Raw genomic sequence first — 21,430 nt, 5'->3', positions numbered from 1 at the left:
CCAGTGCGAGTTCCAGTTGGGTGTGGGCTCCGCGGGCCCGGCACTCGGAGCGGCTGGCCTGCCTTGCCGGCCTGGGGCACTGACAGGCTTAGCACCTGGGCCAGCAACTGCTGTGCCCGATTTCTCACGGGGGGCCTTAAGCTGCCTCCCCGTGGGGCAGGGCTTGGGACCTGCAGCCAGCCATGCCTGAGTCTCCCCCGCTGCCACCCGCCGTGGGCTCCTGTGTGGCCTGAGTCCCCTAATGAGCGCCGTCCCCTGCTCCACGGCGCCCAGTCCCATCAACCGCCCAAGGGCTGAGGAGTGAGGGTGCACAGCGCGGGACTGGCAGGCAGCTCCACCTGCGGCCCCAGTGCGAGATCCACTGGGTGAAGCCAGCTAGGCTCCTGAGTCTAGTGGGGACTTCGAGAATCTTTATGTCTAGCTAAGGGTTTGTAAATAGACCAATCGACACTCTGTATCTAGCTAATCTAGTGGGGATGTGGAGAACCTTTGTGTCTAGCTCAGGCATTGTAAACACACCAATCAGCACCCTGTCAAAATGGACCAATAAGCTCTCTGTAAAACAGACCAATCGGCTCTCTGTAAAATGGACGAATCAGCAGGATGTGGGTGGGGCCAGATAAAAGAATAAAAGCAGGCTGCCCCAAGCCACCAGTGGCAACCCACTTGGGTCCCGTTCCACACTGTGGAAGCTTTGTTCTTTCACTCTTTGCAATAAATCTTGCTGCTGCTCACTCTTTGGGTCCACACTGCCTTTATGAGCTGTAACACTCACTGCGAAGGTCTGCAGCTTCAGTCCTGAAGCAAGTAAAACCACGAACCCACCAGGAGGAATAAATAACTCCAGACGCGCTGCCTTAAGAGCTGTAACACTCACCGTGAAGGTCTGCAGCTTCTGTCCTGAGCCACTGAGACCACGAACCCACCAGAAGGAAGAAATTCCGAACACATCTGAACATCAGAAGGAACAAACTCCGGACACGCCGCCTGTAAGAACTGTGACACTCACCGTGAGGGTCCGCGGCTTCATTCTTGAAGTCAGTGAGACCAAGAACCCACCAATTCTGGACACATTAGCACTAAAGAAACAGTTTGAAAGCATGGAAAAAGACATTCTACATAAACAGAATTCAAAAACAAGCAAGAATAACTATACTTGTATCAGATAAAACATACTTTAAGTCAAAAACAGTAAAAAAAGACAAAGGTCTTTGTGTAAGGATAAAAGGATAAGTCTAGCAAGAGTTTATAACAATTTTAAATATATATGCATCTAACACAAGGAGCACCCAGATTCATAAAGCAAATATTACTAGACCTAAACAGAGAAAAAGACTGGAACACAATTGTGGGGGACTTCGAGACTTAAGTCCCAGCATTAGAGAGATGACCTAGACAGAAATTCAACAAAGAAACATGGATTTAAATTGGACATTAGATCAAATGTACCTAACAGACATTTACAAAACATTCCCCAAACTGCAAAATATACATTCTTTTCATATATATGAGACGTTCTCCAGGATAGACCATATGTTAGGCCACAAAACAAGTCTCATTTATTTATTTATTTATTTAGAGATGGCGTTTCACTCTGTTGCCCAGGCTGGAGTGCAACGGCTCGATTTGGGCTCACTGCAACCTCTGCCTCCCAGGTTCAAGCAATTCTCCTGCCTCAGCCTCTCAAGTAGCTGGGATTACGGATGCCCGCCACCACACCCAGCTAATTTATATATATATAATATCTATAATATATATGATATATATAATAGATATATAATAGATAGAATATCTATAATATTTATATATAAGATATATATAATAGATATAATATATATTATAGATAGAATATCTAATATTTATATATAAGATATATATAATAGATATAATATATATTATAGATAGAATATCTATAATATTTATAGATATTATATATATATAAATTAGCTGGGTGTGGTGGCGGGCATCCGTAATCCCAGCTACTTGAGAGGCTGAGGCAGGAGAATTGCTTGAACCTGGGAGGCAGAGGTTGCAGTGAGCCCAAATCGAGCCGTTGCACTCCAGCCTGGGCAACAGAGTGAAACGCCATCTCTAAATAAATAAATATTATATCTCTAAATAAATAAATAGTATATATTATATATTATATATACCATATATATTATATATAGTACATATTATATATTATATATACCATATATATTATATATAGTACATATTATATATTATATATAGAAAACATATATATTTTATATATTATATATTATATATATAGAAAACATATATATTTTATATATATATATATATATATATATATATATATATATATAAATTAGCCGGGTGTGGTGGCGGGCATCTGTAATCCCAGCTACTTGAGAGGCTGAGGCAGCCTCTCTCTCTCTCTATATATATATAACATATATATTATATATGTTATATATATAAAACATATATATTATATATGTTATATATATAAAACATATATATTATATATGTTTTATATATATAACATATATAATATATATTTTACATATATATATATATAAAACATATATATTATATATATTATATATATATATATATTTTTTTTTTTTTTGAGATGGAGTCTCACTTTGTTGCCCAGGCTGAGTGCAGTGGCACTATCTCTGCTCACTGCAAGCTCCGTATCCTGGGTTCACACCATTCTCCTGCCTCAGCCTCCCGAGTAGCTGGGACTACAGGCGCCCGCCACCATGCCCGGCAAATTTTTTTGTATTTTTAGTAGAGATGGGGTTTCACCGTGTTAGCCAGGATGGTCTCAATTTCCTGACCTCGTGATCAGCCCACCTCAACCTCCCAAAGTGCTGGGATTACAGGTGTAAGGCACCATGCCAGGCCTAATTTTTATATTTTTAGTAGAGATGGGGTTTCACTATGTTGGCCAGGCTGGTGTCAAATTCCTGACCTCAGATGATCCACCCACCTTGGCTTTCCAAAATGCTGAGATTACAGACATGAGTCACTGTGCCCAGCTCAACAAATTTTTAAAAATCAAAATCATACCAAGTATCTTTTCAGACAATAGAATAAAACTAAAAATCAGTAGCAAAAGTAACTCTGGAAACTATACAAATACATGGAAATTAAACAGCATGCTCCTGAATGACAACTGAGTCAATTAAGAGATTAAAACAGAAATTTTTTAATGCCTTGAAACAAATAAAAATGGAAATGCAATTTATCAAAACCTGTGAGATATGTAAAAGCAGTGCTAAAAGGGAAGTTTGTGGTAATAAATAACTACATCAAAACAGCAGAAAGATTACAAATGAACAATCTAACAATGCACCACAAGGAGCTAGAAAAGCAAGCACAAACCAAACCCAAAATTAACACAAGAAAAGAAATAATAAAGATTATAGCAGAAATAAATGAAGTAGAGAATAAAAAGCACAAAAGATAATGAAAAGTTGGTTTTTCTTAAACATTATAAACATCGAGCTAGAATAACCAAGATAGAAGAAACAAATACACGAAATCAGAAATAAAAAAGGAAACACTACAAGTGATACTGCAGAAACAGAAGAAATCATCAGAGACTATGAATAAATATATGCTGAAAAACTGAAAAACCTAGAGAAAATGGATAAATTCCTGAAAACAAACAGCCTATCAAGATAGAATCAGGAATAGAAAACCTGAACAGACCAAGAATGAGTAATGAGATTTTATCAATAAAATGTCTCCCAAAAAAGAAAAGCCCAAGACTGTATGAATTCATAGCTGAATTATACCAAATGTACAAAGGAGAACAAATACAAGTCCTCTTGATATTATTTCAAAAACTGAAGAGTAGGGAATTCTAACTCATTCTATGAGGCCAGCATCCCTCTGATTTGAAATCAGACAAAGATGTAACAAAAAAAAGAAAACTACAGGCCAATATCCCTGATATTGATACACAGATGCAACAATTATCAATGAAGTACTACCTAATCATATTCAACAGCACATCAAAAAAAATACATCAAGACCAAGTAGAATTTATCTCAGGGATGTAAGCAAAGATGGTTCAACATACACAAATCCATAAACATGATACATCACATCAACAGAATGAAGAACAAAAACCACAGACCTTCACAATGATTTCAGAAAAAGCATTTGGTAAAATTCAACATGCCTCAATTGCCTCAACATAAGAAAGACCAGATATGACAAACCCATACCTAACATGGAGTTGAATGGGGAAAACCTAATTAGAACAAGTCACTACTCCTATTCAACACAGCACTGGGAGTGCTAGCCATAGCAATCACACAAGGGAAATAATAAAAGGCATCCAAATTGGAAGAGGGAAAGTCAAATGATTCCTCTTTGCTGATAATATAATCTTGTATCTAAAACAAACTAAAGACTACACCAAAAAAACCTCTTAAATTTGATAAATGAATTCAGTAAAGTTGCAGGACACAAAATCAACATACAAAAATCAGTTGCATTTCTATACACCAGTAATAATCTAGCCAAGACAGAAATGAAGGCAATCCCATTTACAATAGAAAAAAAAAAAAAAGGATGAAATGCCTAGGAATAAATTTAAGCAATGAGGTGAAAGATCTCTATAAAGGAAAACTACAGGCCAGGCACAGTGGGGCTCACACCCGTAATCCCAGCACTTTGGGAGGCCAAGGCAGCATGTAATCCCAGCTACTTGGGAGGCTGAGGCAGAAGAATTGCTTGAACCCAGGAGGCGGAGGTTGCAGTGAGCCGAGATTGCACCATTGCACTCCAGCCTGAACAACAAGAGTGAAACTCCGTCTCAAAAAAAAAAAAAACAAAACAACAACAAAAAAAACTAGAAAACACTGATGCAGTCCTAGCTACTAGGGAGGCTGAGGTGGTAGTATCACTTTGAGCCCAAGAGTTTGAGGCTGCAGTAAGCTATGATCATGCCACTGTACTCCAGCCTGGGCAACAGAGCTAGACCCTGTCTCTAAAAACAGCAATAGCAAAAAACACTGATGAAAAAAATTGGTAACACAAACAAATGGAAAAACATACCATATTCAAGGACTGAAGAGTATCATTAAAATGACCATATTGCCCAAAGCAATCTACAGATTCAATACAATCTGTATCAAAATAGCAATGTCATTTTTCACAGAATTAGAAAACACAATCCTAAAATTCATATGGAACCAAAAAGGAGCCTGAATAGCCAAAGCAATCCTGAGCAAGAAGAACAAAGGTGGAGGTATCATGTTACTTGACTTTAAAATATACTACAAGGGTATAGTCACCAAAACAACATGGTATCGGTATACAGACACATAGACCAATGGAACAGAAGTGAGAACCCACAAATGGGATAAAGCTAAATGTTTACAGTCAACTGATAAAGCTAACAAGAACTTACAATGGGGAAAGGACAACCTCTTCAATAAGTGGTGCTAGGAAGACTGAATAACCAGATGCAGAAGAATAAACTAGGACCCCTATCTCTCACCATATACAAAACCAACTCAAGATGGATTAATGACTTAAATGCAAGACCTGGAACTATAAAACTACTATAAGGAAACATAAGGAAAACACTTCAGGACTGTATTAGTCCTTTCTCACGCTGCTATAAAGATACTGAGACTGGGTAATTAATAAAGGAAAGAGGTTTAATTGGCTCAAAGTTCCACATAGCTAGGGAGGCCTCAGGAAACTTACAATCAAGGCGAAAGGCGAAGGGGAGCAAGGACATTGATCTAAATAAAGATTTTAGAGCTAAGACCTCAAAAGCACAAACAACAAAACAAAAATAGACAAATAGGACTATAAACTATAAAGCTTCTGCACAACAAAGGAAACAATCAACTAAGTGAAGAGATAACATGTTGAATGGAGAAAATATTTGAAAACTATTCATCTGACAAGGGACTAATATCCAGAATATATAAGGAACTCAAGTAACAGTAATAAATAATAGTAATCCCATTAAAAATTGGGCAAAGGACATGCCTAGACATTTCTCAAATGAAGTTATACAAATAGCCAATAGGTATATAAAAAAATGCTGAACATCACTAATCATCAGGGAAATGCAAATCAAGACCAAAATCATCAGGATGCAACATTGTGATTTCTCCACACTGATCAATTAGCTCAAAAGTGCTATTCATTTTCTGAGCTCACAGAAAGTATATTTTGAAGATTCAGGCTCCTCAGGGACCACCTCAGCGTCCACACATACAAAACAAAATTGTAACTGATGAAACATACATTTATTTTTTCCAATCAAGTCTTAAAAGTTTGACGAAAGCGCATTATTGTTACCAAAAGTCTTCAGGCAATAACAGAGATAAACCTTAATACAGAAAAACAATGATTTTATTCCACAGTCTGTTGGACTTGAGAATCCATTTGAGTTTCAGAGAGAATACTAAATTAATGGGGGTTTTGTCAGGATGCCAATGTCCATGCTGAGGCTTTTCCTGATACAATCTTTGTGTAACCAACAAAGATCAGGAGCTTAAAACAAAACAAAAACAAACAAAAAAACAAGTTCATGTTATTTCTACGATGTCCAAAAAGAAAGTCCAAGATCTTTGCTTAAAAATAGAAATGCATACTGCAGTGGCTCAAAAACCTAGGCCTGCATCAAAATTACATGAAGCGCTTGTTAAAACAGATTGAGCCCCATCTGCAAAGTTTGTGACTCAAGTGTTGGGTGGGGCCAAATAATTTGTATTTCTAACAGGTTTCTAAGTGAAGTCAATGCTACTGCTGTCAGAAACACACTTTAAGAACCACTGGCAAAACATTTAATAAGACAATTAATTCCATGATAAAAGTATATCATAGCATAAAACCACAAAACTTTGCACTCAAAGACTAGCTTTGTGATACAATGTCACCTTACCAATCTGTACACTCCTCAAGTTTTTTAAAATTAAACAATATATAAAGTACCTAACACAGCCTGGCACATACGGCTACTGAATTACTAATGAATGTTATTATGCTATAATAAGTTATGGTTAAAGTTATGCTCAAATTGTTACCTGAGATACTTTGCTTCATTGAAACTATATTGATTTTTATTTTTTATTTTTGAGGTAGAGTCTTGTTCTGTCACCCAGGCTGGAGTGCAGTGGTGCGATCTTGGCTCACTGCAGTCTTGACCTCCCAGGCTCAAGCAATCCTTCCCCTTCAGCCTACCAAGCAGCTGGGACTACAGGTGCATGCCATCTTGCCCAGCTCATTTATTTTTTTGTATAGATGGCGTAACCCTGTGTTACCCCGTTGGTATTACAGGCATGAGCCACTGCACCTAGCCAGGTATATTGGTTTTAAAAGGGTTACAAGAAACAAGATGCAGTTTTAGGCCTCTTATAATCCTGCATTTCCAAAGCATCCATTTATTCATCTCATTAAAATTTTCACTGATTTAAATAAGTTAATATGAACAGACTGACATAATTTTACTTTAAATTAATGATGTTGTTTATTGTCCTAAGCCACCCATACACAAAACGTTTAATGTGTTATGGAAGGCTAACAGTTTTTCAACTTTTCTCAATACTATCAGCCATCCATACATAAAACGTTTAATGTGTTATGGAAGGCTGTTTTTCAACTTTTCTCAATACTATCAGATGAATGTATTCTTACCAATCATGATCTCCACGTTTTTCAAATGTGGATTTCTTAGGCCTTTGACTGACAGCTTTAGGCTTTTGCACTGCACGAAGAAAAAGACACCTTTCGGGGGATGGAGCCAAGACGGCCGAATAGGAACAGCTCCGGTCTACAGCTCCCAGCGTGAGCAGCACAGAAGACGGGTGATTTCTGCATTTCTGTTTGAGGTACCGATTTCATCTCACTAGGGAATGCCGAACAGTGGGTGCAGGACAGTTGGTGCAGTGCACTGTGCACGAGCCGAAGCAGGGAGAGGCATTGCCTCACTCGGGAAGCGCAAGGGGTCAGGGAGTTCCCTTTCCTAGTCAAAGAAAGGGGTAACAGACGGCACCTGGAAAATCGGGTCAGTCCCACCCTAATACTGCACTTTTCCAACAGGCTTGGAAAACGGCACACCAGGAGATTGTGTCCCTCACCTGGCTCGGAGGGTCCTATGCCCATGGAGTCTCGCTGATTGCTAGCACAGTAGTCTGAGATTAAACTGCAAGGCGGCAGCGAGGCTGGGGGAGGGGCGCCTGCCATTGCCCAGGCTTGCTTAGGTAAACAAAGCAGCCAGGAAGCTCGAACTGGGTGGAGCCCTCCACAGCTCAAGGAGGCCTGCCTGCCTCTGTAGACTCCACCTCTGGGGGCAGGGCACAGACAAACAAAAATTCAGCAGGAACCTCTGCAGACTTAAATATCCCTGTCTCACAGCTTTGAAGAGAGTAGTGGTTCTTCCAGTACGCAGCTAGATATCTGAGAACGGAAAGACTGCCTCCTAAAGTGGGTCCCTGACCCCCGAGCAGCCTAACTGGGAGGCACTCCCCAGTAGGGACAGACTGACACCTCACTCAGCCGGGTACTCCTCTGAGACAAAACTTCCAGAGGAACTATCAGACAGCTGAATTTGTGGTCTCACGAAAATCCACTGTTCTGCAGCCACCACTGCGGACACTCAGCCAAACAGGGTCTGGAGTGCACCTCTAGCAAACTCCAACAGACCTGCAGCTGGGGGTCCTGTCTGGTAGAAGGAAAACTAACAAACAGAAAGGACATCCACACCAAAAACCCATCTGTACATCACCATCGTCAAAGACCAAAAGTAGATAAAACCACAAAGATGGGGAAAAAACAGAGCAGAAAAACTGGAAACTCTAAAAAGCAGAGCACCTCTCCTCCTCCAAAGGAACGCAGTTCCTCACCAGCAACGGAACAAAGCTGGATGGAGAATGACTTTGACGAGTTGAGAGAAGGCTTCAGACAATCAAATTACTCCGAGCTACGGGAGGAAATTCAAAACAATAGCAAAGAAGTTAAAAACTTTGAAAAAAAATTAGACAAATGGATAACTAGAATAACCAATGGAGAGAAGGGCTTAAAGGAGCTGATGGAGCTGAAAGCCAAGTTTCGAGAACTACACGAAGATTGCAGAAGCCTCGGGAGCCGATGCGATCAACTGGAAGAAAGGGTATCAGTGATGGAAGATGAAATGAATGAAATGAAGCCAGAAGGGAAATTTAGAGAAAAAAGAATAAAAAGAAATGAACAAAGCCTCCAAGAAATTTGGGACTACGTGAAAAGACCAAATCTACGTCTGATTGGTGAACCTGAAAATGACGGGGAGAATGGAACCAAGTTGGAAAACACTCTGCAAGATATTATCCAGGAGAACTTCCCCAATCTAGCAAGGCAGGCCAACATTCAGATTCAGGAAATACAGAGAACGCCACAAAGATACTCCTCGAGAAGAGCAACTCCAAGACACGTAATTGTCAGATTCACCAAAGTTGAAATGAAGGAAAAAATGTTAAGGGCGGCCAGAGAGAAAGGTCGGGTTACCCACAAAGAGAAGCCCATCAGACTAACAGCTGACCTCTCGGCAGAAACTCTGCAAGCCAGAAGAGAGTGGGGGCCGATATTCAACATTCTTAAAGAAAAGAATTTTCAATCCAGAATTTCATATCCAGCCAAACTGAGCTTCATAAGTGAAGGAGAAATAAAACACTTCACAGACAAGCAAATGCTGAGTGATTTTATCACCACCAGGCCTGCCCTAAAAGAGCTCCTGAAGGAAGCACTAAACATGGAAAGGAACAACCAGTACCAGCCCCTGCAAAAACATGCCAAATTGTAAAGACCATCAAGGCTAGGAAGAAACTGCATCAACTAACGAGCAAAATAACCAACTAACATCATAATGACGGGATCAAATTCACACATAACAATATTAACTTTAAATGTAAATGGGCTAAATGCTCCAATTAAGAGACACAGACTGGCAAACTGGATAAGGAGTCAAGACCCATCAGTGTGCTGTATTCAGGAAACCCATCTCATGTGCAGAGACACACATAGACTCAAAATAAAGGGATGGAGGAAGATCTATCAAGCAAATGGAAAACAAAAAAAGGCAGGGGTTGCAATCTTAGTCTCTGATAAAATAAACTTTAAACCAACAAAGATCAAAAGAGACAAAGAAGGTCATTACATAATGGTAAAGGGATCAATTCAACAAGAAGAGCTAACTATCCTAAATATATATGCACCCAACACAGGAGCACCCAGATTCATAAAGCAAGTCCTGACTGACCTACAAAGGGACTTAATCCCACACAATAATAATGGGAGATTTTAACACCCCACTGTCAATATTAGACAGATCAACGAGACAGAAAGTTAACAAGGATATCCAGGAATTGAACTCAGCTCTGCACAAAGTGGACCTAATAGACATCTACAGAACTCTCCACCCCAAATCAACAGAATATACATTCTTTTCAGCACCACACCACACCTATTCCAAAATTGACCACATAGTTGGAAGTAAAGCTCTCCTCAGCAAATGTAAAAGAACAGAAATTATAACAAACTGTCTCTCAGACCACAGTGCAATCAAACTAGAACTCAGGATTAAGAAACTCACTCAAAACCGCTCAACTACATGGAAACTGAACAACCTGCTCCTCAATGACTACTGGGTACATAATGAAATGAAGGCAGAAATAAAGATGTTCTTTGAAACCAACGAGAACAAAGACACAACATACCAGAATCTCTGGGACACATTCAAAGCAGTGTGTAGAGGGAAATTTATAGCACTAAATGCCCACAAGAGAAAGCAGGAAAGATCCAAAATTGACACCCTAACATCACAACTAAAAGAACTAGAAAAGCAAGAGCAAACACATTCAAAAGCTAGCAGAAGACTAGAAATAACTAAAATCAGAGCAGAACTGCAGGAAACAGACACAAAAAACCCTTCAAAAAATTAATGAATCCAGGAGCTGGTTTTATGAAAAGATCAACAAAATTGATAGACCGCAAGCAAGACTAATAAAGAAAAGAGAGAAGAATCAAATAGATGCAATAAAAAATGAAAAAGGGGTTATCACCACCGATCCCACAGAAATACAATCTACCATCAGAGAATACTACAAACAACTCTATGAAAATAAACTAGAAAATCTAGAAGAAATGGATAAATTCCTCGACAAATACACCCTCCCAAGACTAAACCAGGAAGAAGTTGAATCTCTGAATAGACCAATAACAGGTTCTGAAGTTGTGGCAATAATCAATAGCTTACCAACCAAAAAGAGTCCAGGACCTGATGGATTCACAGCCGAATTCTACCAGAGGTACAAGGAGAAACTGGTACCATTCCTTCTGAAACTATTCCAATCAATAGAAAAAGAGGGAATCCTCCCTAACACATTTTATGAGGCCAGCATCGTCCTGATACCAAAGCCTGGTAGAGACACAACCAAAAAAGAGAATTTCAGACCAATATCCTTGATGAACATTGATGCAAAAATCCTCAACAAAATACTGGCAAACCGAATCCAGCAGCACATCCAAAAGCTTATACACCATGATCAAGTGGGCTTCATCCCTGGGATGCAAGGCTGGTTCAACATACGCAAATCAATAAATGTAATTCAGCATATAAACAGAACCAAAGACAAAAACCACATGATTATCTCAATAGATGCAGAAAAGGCTTTTGACAAAATTCAACAACCCTTCATGCTAAAAACTGTCAATAAATTAGGTATTGATGGGACGTCTCTTGAAATAATAAGAGCTATCTATGACAAACCCACAGCCAATATCATACTGAATGGGCAAAAACTGGAAGCATTCCCTTTGAAAACTGGCACAAGACAGGGATGCCCTCTCTCACCACTCCTATTCAACATAGTGCTGGAAGTTCTGGCCAGGGCAGTCAGGCAGGAGAAGGAAATAAAGGGTATTCAATTAGGAAAAGAGGAAGTCAAATTGTCCCTGTTTGCAGATGACATGATTGTATATCTAGAAAACCCCATCATCTCAGCCCAAAATCTCCTTAAGCTGATTAGCAACTTCAGCAAAGTCTCAGGATACAAAATCAATGTACAAAAATCACAAGCATTCTTGTACACCAATCACAGACAAACAGAGAGCCAAATCATGAGTGAACTCCCATTCACAATTGCTTCAAAGAGAATAAAATACCTAGGAATCCAACTTACAAGGGATGTGAAGGACCTCTTCAAGGAGAACTACAAACCACTGCTCAATGAAATAAAAGAGGATACAAACAAATGGAAGAACATTCCATGCTCATGGGTTGGAAGAATCAATATCGTGAAAATGGCCACACTGCCCAAGGTAATTTATAGATTCAATGCCATCCCCATCAAGCTACCAATGACTTTCTTCACAGAATTGGAAAAAACTACTTTAAAGTTCATATGGAACCAAAAAAGAGCCTGCATCGCCAAGTCAATCCTAAGCCAAAAGAACAAAGCTGGAGGCATCACGCTACCTGACTTCAAACTATACTACAAGGCTACAGTAACCAAAACAGCATGGTACTGGTACCACAACAGAGACATAGATCAATGGAACAGAACAGAGCCCTCAGAAATAATGCCACATATCTACAACTATCTGATCTTTGACAAACCTGACAAAAACAAGAAATGGGGAAAGGATTCCCTATTTAATAAATGGTGCTGGGAAAACTGGCTAGCCATATGTAGAAAGCTGAAACTGGATCCCTTCCTTACACCTTATACAAAAATTAATTCAAGATGGATTAAATACTTACATGTTAGACCTAAAACCATAAAAACCCTAGAAGAAAGCCTAGGCAATACCATTCAGGACATAGGCATGGGCAAGGACTTCATGTCTAAAACATCAAAAGCAATGGCAGCAAAAGCCAAAATTGCAAATGGGATCTAATTAAACTAAAGAGCTTCTGCACAGCAAAAGAAACTACCATCAGAGTGAACAGGCAACCTACAGAATGGGAGAAAATTTTTGCAACCTGCTCATCTGACAAAGGGCTAATATCCAGAATCTACAATGAACTCAAACAAATTTACAAGAAAAAAACAACCCCATCAAAACGTGGGTGAAGGACATGAACAGACACTTCTCAAAAGAAGACATTTATGCAGCCAAAAAACATACGAAAAAATGCTCAGCATCACTGGCCATCAGAGAAATGCAAATCAAAACCACAGTGAGATACCATCTCACACCAGTTAGAATGGCCATCATTAAAAAGTCAGGAAACAACAGGTGCTGGAGAGGATGTGGAGAAATAGGAACATTTTTACACTGTTGGTGAGACTGTAAACTAGTTCAACCATTGTGGAAGTCAGTGTGGTGATTCCTCAGGGATCTAGAACTAGAAATACCATTTGACCCAGCCATCCCATTACTGGGTATATACCCAAAGGGCTATAAATCATGCTGCTATAAAGACACATGCACACGTATGTTTGTTGTGGCACTATTCACAATAGCGAAGACTTGGAACCAACCCAAATGTCCAACAACGATAGACTGGATTAGGAAAATGTGGCACATATACACCATGGAATACTATGCAGCCATAAAAAATGATGAGTTCATGTCCTTTGTAGGGACATGGATGAAACTGGAAAACATCATTCTCAGTAAACTATCACAAGGACAAAAAACCAAACACCGCATGTTCTCACTCATAGGTGGGAATTGAACAACGAGAACTCATGGACACAGGAAGGGGAACATCACACTCCAGGGACTGTTGTGGGTTGGGGGGAAGGGGGACGGACAGCATTAGGAGATATACCTAATGCTAAATGACGAGTTAATGGGTGCAGCAAACCAACACGGCACATGGATACATATGTAACAAACCTGCACATTGTGCACATGTACCCTAAAACCTGAAGTATAATACTAAAAAAAAAAAAACAGAAAAAGACACCTTTCTATTCATTTCTTAAAAATTTGTTTACATAAAGCTAAAATGTCCACTGATGACATAATCTACCTTTGGTTAATCACAGCAAATAGTTCACATTTTAAAGGAACGCAGATATTTGGATAGAAGCCTCTAACAACGTAAATATTGCGCATTTCAAGTTCCATAGTGTGTCTAAGCAGGGATAGTAACTGATTATATGTGGATTAACAATAGTGAATAACTGAGCACATTTTAACGTGAATAACATACACAGCAGTCAAACCTTACTGTTTTTCATATGTGTAAAGTAAAAATTCAATCTATCTTTAACTGGCTCATATTGTTTTCATGTTGTTCAACTATTTGACACAAAAAGAGCTTTTTCCTTTCTTTAAAAGGATTTTGATTCAGTCATAACAGGTTTTTGAAAGTGACAGTAAAATTATGCATTTGGTCCAGGATTAAGAGGGAAGTTTTGCTTGCTAGTGTCTATCTGGTTAGACATCAGAATAAAATGCATGGACTGTAAAGGATCTTATAACCAGTCTCTCTCTTTAATATGAAGGCCCAATATTACATAATTCTTTTTAAGAGTTGACCAGGAATGAAATGTAACATCTTTTAAAGATGAAGAAAAACTGAAAAAATGAGATTAAGAAAATATGTGGGTAGTTTACAGCTGCTGATAGAATTGTGTGAACGCATGCATGCATGCATAAACACAAAGTGAATCTAGAAGGGAAAAAATTGAGTTTGATGAAGTCTAAGATGAAAGGTTCCAGTTTCATTTAAGATTATGAGACCTTGGAAAAACTTACTGGCTTGCTAGTGGAATACGTTCTTACATAGGGACTTGAAGCGTTTATCTAAATAGACTGACTTAAGGATGCTTTTTCTCTTGTTAGACTTGTATGACATTAGTGAGAAGATTAATTTAGAATTCTGGAAGTAGAGAAGACTGATTAGCTTGTGCCTGTGTATGAAGAATGACAAATTAAGACAAAAGGTTATGTAAACCATTTACTAAAAGTCTAAATTTTTATATTCCTAGGCCCCTACTTATCTTTTACAAACTTTGAAGGACCTGAAATTCTTTGGACACCATCAGATTTAGTTTATAAGAGTTCTGATTTTGAATTAAGAAATTATTCATGTAGTTTTAAAACACAATTAAAATTTTCAGTCAGGCTGAACTTTTGTGCACTTCCTCATTTATTGGAGAAACCCCACCACTAATGTATTTAGACCTTAACATGATGGCTTTGAGTCTTAAATCACTGTCCACCTAATACACCAAATAAAGATTTTAAAAGTGCTGCATATGGTTTCTGTAAGAGGTATATAAGTTAATTAAATTACCAGCATTATCCTTTAGCTTGAAAAGTAAAACTCATAGTCAGGATTTTACTGACAGTATAGGAAGAAAAAAAATAACCACTGTTGAAAAATAAATGAAAACATTTTTATTGAGTATTACTTTATACATGCAAATTAAAAGTGAATCTATATTGACTATTCCACAATAAAAACCTATGCAATGGGAATGATCAAAGCCGTCTACACAATACTAATGTGTTCAATAAATTATCCAGATGTTTTTCCACAAATATTTGGATTACCTGAATTAGCTGATTCTTCAACAGAAGTTAAATTTTAGCTTTAATATGGTAGCAGCAGCATGCTACTTAAATTTAGAAGAAAAACATAAGAATAAAAACCCTGAACAGCATAGCCAAATCTTCAAAGAAATAAGTTCACCAAAAAAGTAGCATACACCTATTTGGTATCCAGAGGAGGAAACAAAACACAGGCTCTTAATCAACATCCACCAAGTGATCATCACTAACATTCTATTATTACCAGAGTAAACTGTCGATATGTGAACTCTAGATTAGAACAGACTTACATATCTAAAAACAAACCAGTAATCAATAATATATACAGAAATACTAACTTGAAGTCACATTTAAATACCATCAACAGTTTGGTGTATCTGATATAACTTAATTCATTTCATCACTGCTATAAATTCCTTAAAAGTGTTCTTTTCCTAATTAACATTATCTTTAAAAATGGTAAGACATTTCCCAATATGCATCAGTTTTTTCACTCCACCATTCAGTAAATGTTGCAGCAAATTAAATAGAACCTATTAACTAGATCTAAAAACAATGGCTGAATACTTAACACAAAGAAGTAATTTTGAGTAAACTATTCAGATTAGACAGGCTAATGTTAACTAAGACTGCATTTTGTGCTAATGACATGCACTATATAGATCGTACACTACTAGATGGAAAGTTGGTCCGTGTCCATTTATTTAAAGATTCTGTAACACCTATAATAGTATTTAATACAGCTCCCACATACAATATTCCTCTCATATAGACATAGTTATTTTTAGTGGGGATAAGGATATGACTTTAACATGCTATGAGATTCTAGCTAAGTAAAATAAAAACAATATGGGCTCAGGTTTTCTTAGGTAATATTAGTTCAAGTTTTTAAACTGGGAAACAATCAACCTCCATATATCCAGGAGAAACTTAGCATGGGGGGAGGTGCCTTAGTTGATGTGCCTGATAAGCAAACTGTTAGTTGTCTATTAGTATTATGTTTTCAGCTTAATGTAACAACGAAAGAAAGGTATCACACTACTTCTCAGATAATATCAATTACAATCTTAGAGATTGTAATTGGGATTACAATTACAATCCCATGGGATATCCTTTATTTATGAAAGCACAGTTCTGATGCAAAAGTCAAGCTTTATGGTTACATATTAGGATAGGTTCAGACGCAATATGACCATGTTTAGCACTAACTTTTAACATGTTAATGTTCTGATTCCTGAATGTTTTTCTCACTTAATATATTCCTGCCAATGACAAGCTGGTGTGTTTGGCTTCTTATGCTGAAAATATATGCCTGAATCCTATAACAAGTTATTAACAATATCATGAATAGTTATTAAGTGCCAGTACTACATGGAACTTACTGGTCACCAACTCAGAACCATAAAACTATACACATATGCACAAAAAAAAAAAAACTCCAAAGAAAGATACCTATCACTGTACATATAAATACTGTCCAGGATATCAGATCAATTATCAAATCCAAGGTCTCTGCTGTTTTGTCTTACAGTGTTGAATATATGAATGCTTCTCTATTACACTGACTTGTATTATTTTCAAGAAATTAAGTGGATTCAAAATCTTACGTTTTTATTTCTAATTATAAAATCCAGATTAATCCAAAAAATACAAACCACATGTAACTGAGGTAGGTTTTTCACCTTAAGAATACATTGCTTCTACTACAATTAAAAATTTTTTAAACTGAAGAAAAAAAAAAAAGACTACATTGCTCCATATACCTGATACTTAATTTTCTACGTTTGAAACTACTTGAACAAGTGTGACAGTGCTAATCTACTATATTTAGTAAATCCCTTAGTACCTACAAATACACACCCAAAAGCCCTTCCCGCCTTCTCTAATGGTAACTGTTGTACAATAAAATTGCCAACAACTCTAGAAAGATGAAATAAAGATTACTATAGCAATCTTCAATTAATTCATTTCAGAAATCAAGGAAGCAAGTCATGTTCATTTTAAAGATGACAAACTTACTATTTTGAAAATGAGCTCATAAACACATTAGAACTTTGAATGTGCTTTATTATGCCACAAATTCCCAGGAGATTTAAGAAATAGTATTTCTGAACAGGAATAATAATTTCACAAATACTAACACTTTATTGACAATAGACAAGTCTTTTAGGGTAGTGCACATGTACTTAAAAACTAACTTCTACCAATCTCAACACTTTTTATAAATTTTCAGGGGAAATGGTAGCAGATCCTACTTTATTTTTCAATGGTTAGTGTAAAAGTCTGTATGTAAAATAAACACATATTTTAAGGAGATGGAAGAAGGACTGCATGTGAAATGCTTTGCCTAAGTTGTAAGGCTCCTGTCTTTACACTATCATTATGTTAAAAGGGTCAAAAAAATCACTGCTAGAAATGTTCCCCAAAAAATTCTTAAACAGCTCAGTCTTTAAAAGTATTAATATTTTTTTTTTTTTTTTTTTTTTTTGAGACAGAGTTTCGCTCTTGTTGTCTAGGCTGGAGTATAACAGCGCAATCTCAGCTCACCACAACCTCTGCATCCTGGGTTTTCAAGCGATTCTCCTGCCTCAGCCTCCCAAGTAGCCGGGATTACAGGCATGCGCCACCACACCTGGCTAATTTTGTATTTTTAGTAGAGATGGGGTTTCTCCATGTTGGTCAAGCTGGTCTCGAACTCCTGACCTCTGGTAATCCACCCACCTTGGCCTCCCAAAATGCTGGGATTACAGGCATGAGCCACCACACCCAGCCTAATAACTGATATAATCTCTTTAAGTGAAATGAAATGTTCCTTTATTTACATATGAAATTAAATAGAAAATTCAAAGTAATTCTTTTAATAAAAACCCATATACTAATATATTTTAAGGTTGGATACTAACAGCATTTTCATAAGATCCAAAGTGTGGATGAGGAACTAGGCCATAAGGACATGTGTGCCACATAACTAAGGGTAACTAAAGGAAGATGAGTACCTCACAAGCAAAAGCAGTTAACTATGCCTGGCATACCACCCTGTCATGTGGGCAGATCACTATTCTCATGCTGGGTAAGAGTCTCCAAGAACGGAAGCCCTTATGCAGTAATTCTGCAACTATATTGAATTTGGTAATCCAACATTAAGCTTTTTCGTGAGCAGTGAATATACACATGGTCATATGAAAACTGCCCTGGAGACCAGGTTAATTATTAAATAAACTAAAAGGGGAGAAATGCTGATAGATAAAATTATGTCAATTCCAGGGTTTTCAATGGAATAAAGAAACAGCAGCAGCTGCTTCAAAATTAGACTATGATCGGAAACCTCAGATGATAACCTTTAAAAATTCTGGAGTCCAGAGTCTCAACCTAAACCTACGTCGGAGCTACAGCCAGGGAGTTCTTTCTAAGTTCCTCAAGTGATTCTGATGATTGGCCAAGCTGGAAACTTCTGAATTGGGGAAGGGAGAAAGCCAACCTAGGTAAATGTAGAGACTTTTAGAATTCAACATTTGATACTTATCATTTACTCCACATTTTCCCCCAGCTGTCTCACCTTCTCTATTTTTCTAACAGTGAATAATAAAAGGGCTTGGCAAGTGAAGGAAAAAGTCAGTAGAGTACCCAAAATGGATTTGACTATATTCAAGTCACTTTCATATATTAACTAGATAAAAGGATATCATACTGCTATTTGAAATTCAATCACAAAGCAAAAATGTCATAATGTTAACGTATTTTAAGGGAAGATGGGGTTCTTAACATGAATATGTAATACAAAAACAATTCTAAATAATATTTAATAGAAGAGAAAATTTGTATAATTCTTTAGAAGTAATTCTGTCTTTAAAATTTCCATGTTAGGAAGAAAACCCCTTAAATTTGAAATAGGGGAATATTCTCTCATACGAAAAAACTGTGTCACTGTGTTATTCTTCAACTTGGAAATTAGGCAAAGTATTTTAGTACTATTTCTGCTTACATATTGTTTTGTATGAATGTTTTAAGTATGAATAATATTTTGGTTTTAGTGTGCATGCTAATATATAAATATGGATTTTTTCTCCTACACTGACTTTGTATACTTTCCAGGCCTGAAGAATAAACAACTTTTAAAAATCCTGTGTTCATTAGCAAACCTTGGAATGATAAAAAAAGGTAGTACCTACTTAAGAAATTTTACACTAAAATTACAATTGTATGTTTTTCAGGAGTTAAAGTGATTCAATTTTTCAATATTCAAACACAAAATAGTAAATTTTTATTTACTATAGCACAATTCAAGTATTCTCTTAAATTTATATTTAGTCAACTAAAACATGACAGTGACTTTATAAGAGCTTTCTTTTTAAAAGGTTGCTGTTATACAAAAGTATGACTCTATTACTCTAAATGCTTAGAATAAGTGGAAAAAATGACAGTAGACAAAAACCTTTATGAGTGAGTCATCAACACATAAAAGGTTGCACACATCAGTAATAAGGCATGTGTAGGTAACATCCCAAAAGTATTTGAACTCATGTAAACAAAGACTATGTATATTCCTAAGGGAGAAAATGTACTACCAAAGATAAAATATATTCAAACGGCTGTGACTTTAAACCATGTATTAGCTGAATACCACACAAAACCAAAAAGCCATTATCTATCATTTAATAACTGAAAGATATTACTTATTTGCGATAAAAGGATGATGCTTTTTTAAAACCAATAATGAAAAAGTATTTTGAAAACAAACATACGTTTGCTAGAAATAAATATGCATGCTTAGTTATCTTACTGTATTGCAGCATAGGAATATTGTGCTAGCATTGACCATAACATTCAATCAGTAGTTTAAAATATTTTTTCCACATTGAGTCTTGAATCTTCTACCTGGTCAGCTGACCAACAACTTTCAAAAGAGTTTTATTTTCCTGCTTTAGCTGTTCATTTTCATCTTCTATGTCATCTAGGTCCTTAAGAAAAAAAAAAGACACTTTAAAAATACTTAAAAATATTTGAAGAGAGATGAAAACACTTAATACACATTCAAAAATAATTCATACAACCAATTAATTTTGAAATGAGGGCAAGCTCTGAAAACAACTTTAGATGTAATACGCACCACCAAAAATGGGCATCCATTACTTGAATCTTCATTCTTATAACAAGTCTATAGGCCAACTCTTAACAGATCTTTCAGTTTTTCAAAGGAAGCCAAAAGTCAGAATTTTAAAATTGTGAATCTTCCAATTTTCAATCATCATAAATAAGTTAGTTTTTTAGCTAAACAAACTCCACTTCCTTTCCCTAAAATTGAGGCAAAAAAAAAAAAAAAACTACCCATGCAAGCCATATGTGGTATTGAGCCCTAGGTTGCAACCTTGTGTCAAATTAGTCATCAAAAGGTGCAGGTACAAGTTCTAGATGCACTCCTAACACTTTGTCTGATCTTTAAAGGTGTACAATGGGAATAACACTCTGGAGAGGTGACAAAACTGAGGCCTACAGAAAAGGGGATCTGGAGTATAGAGAGTTGATGTGGATCAATTTTGTTTTCAGCTCCAGATCAATTTATATGTTGGACTTTTCTACGACATTTTGAAGGAAAGGCTTTAGAGCTAAAATTAATTCAAAGCCACTAAATTAAGTATTTGCTCTCCAGCTTTCAAAGTATATGATCCAGCTCTTTTTTCCCTGTATTAATCCTCATCCCAAATACACAACCATCTGCTTAAAACAAATTCGCCATAAGTTTTATTTACAAGAAACATTATTTCAAGACAGACTCTTTACTGTTAAAAAAGCAGACATTTATAGATTTATTCTTGCAGTTTAAAATAATAAATCTTGATGTAATCAATTTGAATCACTTGAACCCGGGAGGTGGAGGTTGCAGTGAGCTCAGATCATGCCACTAAACTCCAGCCTGGGCAACAGAGAGAGACTCCATCTC

The 21,430-nt window shown here is 37.0% G+C and overlaps 1 protein-coding gene and 1 long non-coding RNA gene across 2 annotated transcripts in view; both read right to left on the bottom strand.

Moving 5' to 3' along the window:
* Window positions 1-6,235: 6,235 nt before the first annotated feature.
* Window positions 6,236-14,939, bottom strand: LOC115836931. Its single transcript, XR_004031934.1, has 2 exons — window positions 13,898-14,939; window positions 6,236-7,734 (listed from the first exon to the last, which is right to left on the bottom strand). It is a non-coding gene; the product is annotated as an uncharacterized LOC115836931 (long non-coding RNA).
* Window positions 14,940-19,731: 4,792 nt separating this feature from the next.
* Window positions 19,732-21,430, bottom strand: part of PAWR (pro-apoptotic WT1 regulator) — a 109,816-nt gene continuing 108,117 nt past the window's right edge. The window contains exon 7 of the mRNA XM_030819918.1: window positions 19,732-20,450. Coding sequence (XP_030675778.1) covers window positions 20,364-20,450 — 87 coding nt within the window. The 3' untranslated portion in view covers window positions 19,732-20,363. The remainder of the gene's footprint in view (window positions 20,451-21,430) is intronic.

The sequence above is a fragment of the Nomascus leucogenys genome, chromosome 10 (assembly GCF_006542625.1).
Source record: "Nomascus leucogenys isolate Asia chromosome 10, Asia_NLE_v1, whole genome shotgun sequence".
NCBI lineage: Eukaryota > Metazoa > Chordata > Mammalia > Primates > Hylobatidae > Nomascus > Nomascus leucogenys.
Note: the sequence above shows the minus strand (reverse complement) of the source record. Positions and strands in the feature narration are given on the sequence as shown.